This window comes from Orcinus orca, chromosome 2 (genome assembly GCF_937001465.1).
Source record: "Orcinus orca chromosome 2, mOrcOrc1.1, whole genome shotgun sequence".
NCBI lineage: Eukaryota > Metazoa > Chordata > Mammalia > Artiodactyla > Delphinidae > Orcinus > Orcinus orca.
The window spans coordinates 82056828-82065885 of NC_064560.1; the positions used below are offsets into that span (position 1 = coordinate 82056828).

Consider the following 9058-nt stretch of genomic DNA (forward strand, 5'->3'; position numbering starts at 1 on the left):
CTAACTAGATGAAAATTTGTATTAAAATTTCTTATGTTTGTTTTAATCTACAGCTAGATGTATTTGAGGCTGCAGAGCTGTACCAGAAGGAAGGTATCCCACTGATTATTTTAGCAGGGAAGAAATATGGTTCAGGAAATTCAAGAGATTGGGCTGCCAAAGGACCATACTTGCTGGTATTGATTCTTAAATTTTATCTTAAACTCCAAAGAGTTTTAAATATTCCCTTTTGTCAGTAACATCCTGTCAAAGTTCATTTTGTTCACTTAGACTTTGTATGCCTACTTGGATCTCATCTGTGGGTGTTTTTAAGTGACCTTATCTAATACGTTGTACTAATCTAGTTGCATTTTAATACTCTGAATTTAATTAAAATTACATCAGTCTTACTTGTGAAAATAAATGTGGTAGAGGGAAAGGATATTCTGTCTTAAATTATTGCTTTATAATAATAATTATTTATACCCATTGGTAGTTTTACTTGCCCCCTTTTCATTTAATTTTCTATGATTTGCTCCATCAAAGGTTAACGACTCAGAGATAGTGGGCCACATTTTACTTTTATCTTTTTCCAAATAGGTGATATTGGTCCCTGGCTGTCTGCTAGGAAGACATTTCTGTTGAAACTGTTTCCTTGTTGAAGAGCAAATAGGGAATCTGTTGGAGAGAATAGTCCTGTGACGTGTGCTCTCTGCCATTTCATACTCATACTGTGCTTCTCTTTACAATTGTAGTTGTTGAAGAGGCTGGTCAAAATACAGCCCTCACAGCTATCATAATCATACAAACGTCATTTGTTTTGAATCTTTAATTCCCCTCCCCCTTAAAATGTAAATACTCTAAGGAGTTGTGGGAATAAGTCTAATTCTTTTGTCTTTGTAAGATAATAATTTTAAGTACCAACATACTTCAGAGATACTCCAGTTTCGGTTCTTCACCACTGCAAGAAAGTGATTATCACAATAAAGCAAGCTGCACAAGTTTTTTCGTTTCCCAGTGCATATAAAAAGTTATGTTTACACTGTACTGTAGTCCATTAAGTGTGCAACAGCATATTTAAAAAAATTATACACACTTTAATTAAAAAATACTTCATTGCTAAAAAATGCTAACCATCATCTGAGCCTTCAGCAAGTCGTATAGTAACATCAAAGATCACTTGTCACAGATGGGCTTCCCTGGTGGCGCAGTGTTTGAGAGTCCGCCTGCCAATGCAGGGGACACGGGTTCGTGCCCCGGTCCGGGAAGATCCCACATGCCGTGGAGCGGCTGGGCCCGTGAGCCATGGCCGCTGAGCCTGCGCATCCGGAGCCTGTGCTCCGCAATGGGAGAGGCCACAGCAGTGAGAGGCCCACGTACCGCAAAAAAAAAAAGATCACTTGTCACAGATCACCATAACAAATAAAATAATAATGAAAACATTTGAAATATTACAAGAATTACCAAAATGTGACACACACATGAAGTGAGCAAATGCTGTTGGAAAAATGGAGCCTGTAGACTTGCTTGACACAGAATTGCCAAAAAACTTCAATTTGTTAAAAAACACAGTAGCTGCAAAGCTCAATAAAAACAAGGTATGTCTATATCGTGAATATTAATTATAGGTATAGGTTCCCATTTTTTCCTCAAGTTTTTTTAGCTTTTTTTGTTTTTTTGTTGCGGGCTTTCCTCATATAGCTGTTGATCCTTGGCTGTCCATTCAGTTAGACATTAAAAATCTGATTACAAGCTGTAGTTGTGAGCTGCGTTTTGTTAGTGGGCCTTACTAATGATAAGCTACCTTTTTCATTGAGATAGCCCTATATGTTAGTATCTGTAAATATTTTCTCTGGGCCATTCAGTGAGACCCATTGAAGAAACAGACTTACTCCCCCCATTTCTGATAGTATTCTCACCCAGACTTCCCGTGAGCCTAGTGTTCCTCTTCAGTCTAGAGCATCCATCCTCTATAGGGTGATGGCACTCCCAAGGGGTGCAACAAAATCTTACTCTTCTTATGTATGAAGTATACATAGACATATACATATATAAACAGATACACAGTATATTTGTGACATTAAATTTGGGGGGGTGGTGGGCAATGAGGAGGAAGATGTGATTAGAAGGGAAATGTCTAAAACTCCTTAGGAGGATAATAATGAAAAATAGTAGAGAAACATGGGTCTTTAGCTGATTTTGTTCGGAGAATAGCGTCCTCTCTTGTGTGGGAACTGAGCTGGAGATCTTACTGCTTTTTATAGACTTCTAACTACTATCCCAGTGTTCTGAGAACCTCATGCCTCTGAGTCTCAAGCCTTTTCTAGGTTCTTTGTTGCAAATTGACTCAAATCTTACTGGTATCACCCTAGTTTCAGTTTATCAGTTTGTAGTTTCAACATTGTCTGCTAAGTCAGTTACCTGTCTCTGTTTTCTAAATATTTATAGAATTTGCACATCCTATTCCCTTTGTTGCTATGGGTTTACACTTCTTTATTCTTTTATTTTAGTGGCAATTTAAAAGGGAGTTTTGACGAACACATATGTTAGATCTACCATAATTAAACAGAAATCCTCCTGAGCCCTTTTTGAGTTTAAAGCAGCCGCCCCCAATTATAGAGAGCGCTTACTATATGGTAGGCACTGGCAGTACTTAACCCTGGAGTGGCCGAGGGGCAGTTAGGAGTTAAGGAGCTACTTAGAGAAAAATAACCTATAAAAGATTTCTTTAAATACTTTGATATAACATTGACCTTTAGTATGGGGTGTTGGGTTTAAAGTTTTTACAGAAAAGCCAAAAGTAGAATTTTTTTCCTTTTAAAATACTCAGTAAAGCAACTTTCAGAGATGAATGGAGGAAATAAAATGCATGTTTGTTACAGGGTGTGAAAGCTGTTTTGGCTGAAAGTTATGAAAAAATTCACAAAGATCATTTGATTGGAATTGGCATAGCTCCACTTCAGTTCCTTCCAGGAGAAAATGCAGATTCTTTGGGCCTCTCTGGCAGAGAAACATTTTCTTTAACATTTCCTGAAGAACTGTCTCCTGGAGTTACATTAAATATAAAGGTATATCTAAAATTCTCAAATATATGATTGTGTACTATATATTTAAATAGATGGTTGTAAATTGAGTAAGAAACAATTACTGTAAATTGCATCCTAATGTCAGTTAGTGAACAAGTTGTAGTTTGAGAAGGCTCTGTTTTCTCTGTACTTAAACCGATGTTAATATAGTTGATGTTCTCTGAGGAAAAGTAGAAAACACTGTATACTTAGTCCAGAAGGAAGACATGGACTTCCAATTACACACGTTAACTTCCTTTTCCTCGTTATCAGCTCTCTCTGTCCTGATCTAATTTTATCCCAGGCACGTACACCACTTTAGGAGAAGCCAAAATTGAGTGTTCAGGGTTAGAGTAACACAGACTTTACAACCAAGAAGAAAGGAAAAAGTAGCAATATTATATGCAATGAATATTTAACATAAAATGACCATGAGTAACAACTTCCCTAATTAGTAAGTCAAAATCTAAATCATTTGATTTAATGTTTTAGGTGATGCGATACTTGTTATTTAGAATTAGGGACTAAAATAACATGTTTTTCTACTTAGGTGTGAAGCCTATGGTTTGGTATCTTAGGTGTTTTCAAGCAGGAGAAATGTTTCTCAGACAGAATATGAGTATAGTCATTGAATATGAAGACAGATGGTCTTAACCACTAAGTAAAACTTTGTAGATTTTACCACTCATGTGAGATGTTTTTGTTTGTTTAAAGACAAGCACTGGAAAAGTATTCAGCGTGATTGCTTCCTTTGAAAATGATGTGGAAATAACATTGTTCAAACATGGAGGATTATTAAACTTTGTGGCACGAAAATTCTCATAGTATCTACTCACCATGGATACCTTTCATAACTGGTAACTGCAAACAAAGCCTTTTGTGCTGGACCCAGGAATCCTTACCATGGAGCTGCAGGTAGTCCCAGTATGCTCACTTATCTCATCCATGGATGTAAATGATTATGAATCAACGTAGTGACTGAAATGAAATCTTCTTGATTTTAAATAATATACGAATGGTGCTATTAACATTGCTAAAATCAGCGTGTGAAGTGTGTTGTGGAAGAGGCCTGTAAGTATGGGGGGATATTTTATCAGACCATTTTGTAAATAAAGGCAGAATTTGAACTTGTGTTAAAGATTCTTATATGAGTAACCTTCCTGAAGTCTTTCGTTTAGTTTTGCACCTATAAAACTGTATACTACTGTTTGTTGGTTTAAGAGAAGCAGATTGAAATATAACAAGCCAGATAACTTTAAAATTGTGGAAGGTGAAATCTGATTTATAAGTGGATTTTCAGATATATTCGTTCCTTTTCAGAATTGAGTTGCACATAGTTGTCATTCTTAGTTTGTAATATAAGCCAGGGTTATCCTAAGTCTCAGTCTAACTGCAAGGGATAGAACCTGCCCCATACACAATCATTCTGTCCAATCCAGCCAAGGTTTCCTCCACATCAGAAGGTGGACTGTTACAGAATACAATTGATTGCGTAGCACCATGTATTGGCAGTAAAAATATGTATCACATATGCAGCCCTTAATTTTTCAGTAATTTGCTGCTGTGACCCTGGCAAGCCTCAGATGGCATTATATCAATTGGATTATTTTGCTCACTCTGTGTGATACTGTAACTTCCTATAACCTAATATTTTAGCTATTATTAACTAAAATTCCACACTCATTTATGGTTGCTAAAGAGAACTTTAATCATTGAACGCTAACATGATTTCCTCTAGATTTTAAAATTATCCACCCTAAATTATATGGTTGCTCAACCCTAAACAGTTTTTAAATGTTGGTTACTTCTTAATTATTTAAATCGATTTCCTGTCATTTTGAATCATTTTACCTGGGAAGCATGATACTATTAATTATGTATGCTTTTGCTAACCGTCAGGATAAAACACTTAAGTTATTGCTGTCTGAATACTGTATTTTCTCTATTTGCATGTCTATTTATCACATCAAATGTTATGTCAACAAGAAGTTTGTCAACTTTTAAGAAAAAGGTTGGATAATTAATTCCAAAAAGTCCTATACCTTTTTTTTAATTAAGAAATTAAACTTAGCAGGCAGAAGGTTAATTGTAGTGATTTTTTTTCCCACATGGAGATCATCATACGACCTAGTTAAGTTACTGCAATTCAGAATTAGCTCACATTGCACAGAATAAAGAATTGTTTTAAGCTAAAATGCTGAAATTACCAAACCAGTGGGTAAAGACCACTGAGAACTTTGCACATAATCAAATCATACAATCTTTTGAAAATATTCTGCAAATATGTGTTTAGACAATTAGGTGGACTAGAGTTTGGCAAAATGATTTCCCTTTTATTTAAATTTTTTATAAATATTTTCTTTGATACTTTCAAATCACGTGTTCTTGATATTTTATAATGCTGTGTATTTGTCAGTGCATATGTTTTTAATTTACATGAAAACATGAATTAGGGATGGAGAATTTACAAGTTGAACATTAAAATATCTGTTGCAGGCTTTGAAGAAATGATAATCCAGATTGTTACGTGTGGGGAAAACATCTGTTTCATTTTTAAGCCATACTATAATATAATATGTAACCTACGGGCAGAGGCCTGGGCATCATCATAAACAGCACATCTAGGAGATGAAAAGATGATAAAGCTAGCCAGCTGTGAATTAAGCATTTAAATTTCCAGTCTACCTAGTCCAGTAATAATACAAGCAGATCTTGTATTTCAGGAATAAAATCAAGGTTCTCTTAATCTCTTGCTTATATACAATGAACCAAAAAGCTTGGTAAGCAATGGCTATCAATTTGTGAGGAGAGTCATGGATGTGTGTCCCAAAGCATACCTATATTTCTGCCTCCAGCCAAATTCTGTGTTTGCAAAAATGTGGCCCCTGTTGGTTTTTATTGTTTTACTTATCTCCTTTGTTGAATATATCTGGATAATTTGGTGTTCTAAAAAGAATACACAAATATTGTGGCAGGAAGTATAATAGGCCCCTTAGAGAAGCAAATTAGTGTTGTGAATTTAAAAGTACAATTTCAAAGGTCATTATCAACAGCAGCATTTTTGTTATATTTTAAGAAACATTATGCTACATACCATTGCCATATTTCATGCCTTTGGGTTGCTAATCACTGAAAATGTCATCCAGTCACTGAATTGCCATTAGTATACCTAAAAAGTTTCCAAGATGACAGTTGTTACTTCCTGTTTTATCTCCAAGCTGACATTTGAATGAGAGGTATTAGACTCCCTTTAGCTAAATTGCTCAGTTTTTCACTGGGAATCAAACTTCAGTGGTACTAAAGGACAAAAAGTACAGCTAAGACCTAAATCAGAATTCTAGTTGTTTGCATATATGGTAACAGTGTTGTGTGCATTTGCCTTCTCAGTGTTGAGTGAGAGGATGAGGAGAAATTATTTGACATTTTTCTGTGGTTGAATTAAAAGACACCTTTCTTTTGCCTTTAGGTTTAGGAGAAAGTGCTAAGATACTGGATGTTGACCCTATCTTAGTTTGATTTGGAGTTATAAAAGAGAGGGGAAGGAGGTGGACTTAGTCTTCTTTAGTGACTTTTCCCCTAAAGTGTGATAGTGCTGATGTTTCTATCAGTTTTACACATAGTATGTAATTATGAAACCATATATCTCACTTAAGTAAATATAAATCATTGTCTATTATTTAAAGCCAACAAAACAGTATAACAGTTTTAAGTTCAATAATTTTAAGTATTGTATAGAAATATATTGGAGGCAAAGTTCAGTTGATGACAATTGTGTATATGTTACTGATGCTGTAAATTATTTTTAATAAAGAAAATTGTATTATCACATATTTGACTCTTGTTATAAAATATTTTGTGGTAATTGAAAAATAAAATATGATAACTTAAAAAGAAATAGGATACCATCCAGAAATTTCTCTTCAAACATGTTAAATGTTCAGACATTAGTTATTCCCAATATAAATGCCAAAATGAGAATGAAAACCAAGATAAAGTTTGCAGTAGGAATAGCCTCGAGGAAACAATAAGTAAAGTTGAACTTGATTCAAGGGTTGTTCCAACTGGTACTTAGATTCATGGAATAACATTTTTAGAGTTGAAAAGACTAATCTCTCACCCAAAGCAGGATCCCTTGTCTAAATAACATCTAACTGGGCGACCTTTTCTTGAATATTCAAGAGATGGGAGACTGTGCTAGGCAACCCATTCTGATGAATAAGTTGGACCCTCCAGAAGTTGCCCTGAACATAACCTCCATACTCTAGATCTTTTTTTATGGAGGTAATTTATGTTAAAGTGAACATTTAGGACTGAATTCGTCTCATGCTACAAAGTTGTGTATTACAGGAGGAAAGGGCCTTTTCTTGATGGATGCAGGATGGAGGGGCTATGTTTTCATGAGCCTCTATGCTTTAGGACCAGCTGTTGGTGTCACTTCCTCCTTCCACTGGCTATTCATCAGCGCTCTCTTGAAGCAAGTCATCTGGAGCCGGGAGCCAGGGCCATGAGCCTCTAAAGTAATGTTTTGTAAGTATGGTCAGCTGCCCACTGATCTAAAAATATCTGCCCTTTCTCCCACTCTTAATAGCAACCTAAATGAGTAATTGAAATCTACTAAAATTTGGTATTCATAAACTAAAATTAGTACATTATTAGTTTTCTAAGGATTCCAATTCGTATCCTAAGACATTTGCTTTACAATATCAACACAGACACATGGTGATAGTTTGAATATTTGAATATCCAGAGTTTTCAAGGAAGCCTAGTGCAACACCAGTGTTGCGTTTTCTTAGTTTATGGTTTTCACTTGATGCCACTTTTGCTTTTTAATTATAAGTTTAGCTTCAGCTTGTTTTAATTTGATATGAGTTGTTTGGCTGGTAAGTTTTCCAAAACATCAGATTATAAAGCTTGTATTTAGTATACAAAAAGGGAACATTTATTGCAGAAGCAGATGTAATCCGCACAGAATTTGCTTGTGTAATGACAATTGTGTTGTCTCTGTGAATTTTGTGTTTACATGATGATGGCACTGAATTTTTAGCCTTTTAAACAACCTGCAATATATAGTTGTATCATAAAACTAGTGGGCTATTATGTTTTATAGGATGTTTTATAATATAAAATCATATCTATAATCTCACTCTTCAGATTGTTCATTTTGTTTCACTCCAATTTTTGATCACTAAACTCTTTGAGAGCCAATACCTAAGTGTCCTAGTGGCCAGGTGGAGAAGGAAAAAACTTGTTAATACAACAGTGACATGACATTTCTTGTCTATCAGATTGGTGGAACTTTTTTCATTATCACGGTATCCAATATTGGCATTACTGAGGAAAAACATGATTTGGTAGCATGTATTAAGAGCCTTAGAAATGTTCATTCTCTTAGACCCAGTAATATGACTGAGCAGTGTATCTTAAACAGTAACCAGATCAATAGAGGTGGAATAGTGAGAGGGTGGAGAGAATTCAGGACCTGCCTGAGGGAAGAGAATGCAGAGGGGCCTAACAAGGCCATTGGGAGTCAGGTTCTGGTTACAGATAATCCAAATCAAAGTTTGTCTTTGACACCCTAAAGGAATGAGGCATCAAGAATGCCGCCCTGGGGCTGTAAAAAAAGCCCTGCTACTTGGAAATTAGAAGTGAAGCAGATAAGAAGCATATCTAAAGGGAGAAAAGAGGTGATCTCTCAATAGGTGGTTGACAGCGGTTTGGGAAACCACCAAGTCAATCAATCAAGGTCACTCTAACCAGAGTGTGCTGTATCCTGGGGGGGGGGGGGCGGGGGCACAGGGGGAGAGGGAGATGTGCATGGACAAAAACAGACCAAGTTGCAGACATGAGTGATGTCTAGAACTCTCCTCCATTAGAGAGAGTGCTCTGTACTATCAGGTTCTGCTTGGTTGCAGACGTGTATCAAACTGGCTATCAGAGCCAGATGAACTTGACAATTAAGGTCACCCAACCAGCCTGGCTGTTATGATTCCCAAGGCAGCCTCCTGATAATCATG

The 9058-nt window shown here is 36.0% G+C and overlaps 1 protein-coding gene across 2 annotated transcripts in view; it reads left to right on the forward strand.

Annotated features, from left to right (window-relative positions):
- The window catches only part of IREB2 (iron responsive element binding protein 2), a 49136-nt gene extending 42264 nt beyond the window's left edge, over window positions 1-6872 (forward strand). For both annotated transcript variants that reach the window (XM_004285264.4, XM_049706608.1), the window contains 3 exons: window positions 54-176; window positions 2862-3047; window positions 3759-6872. In XM_004285264.4, coding sequence (XP_004285312.2) covers window positions 54-176; window positions 2862-3047; window positions 3759-3869 — 420 coding nt within the window. In that variant the 3' untranslated portion in view covers window positions 3870-6872. The remainder of the gene's footprint in view (window positions 1-53; window positions 177-2861; window positions 3048-3758) is intronic.
- The last annotated feature ends 2186 nt before the right edge of the window (window positions 6873-9058 follow it).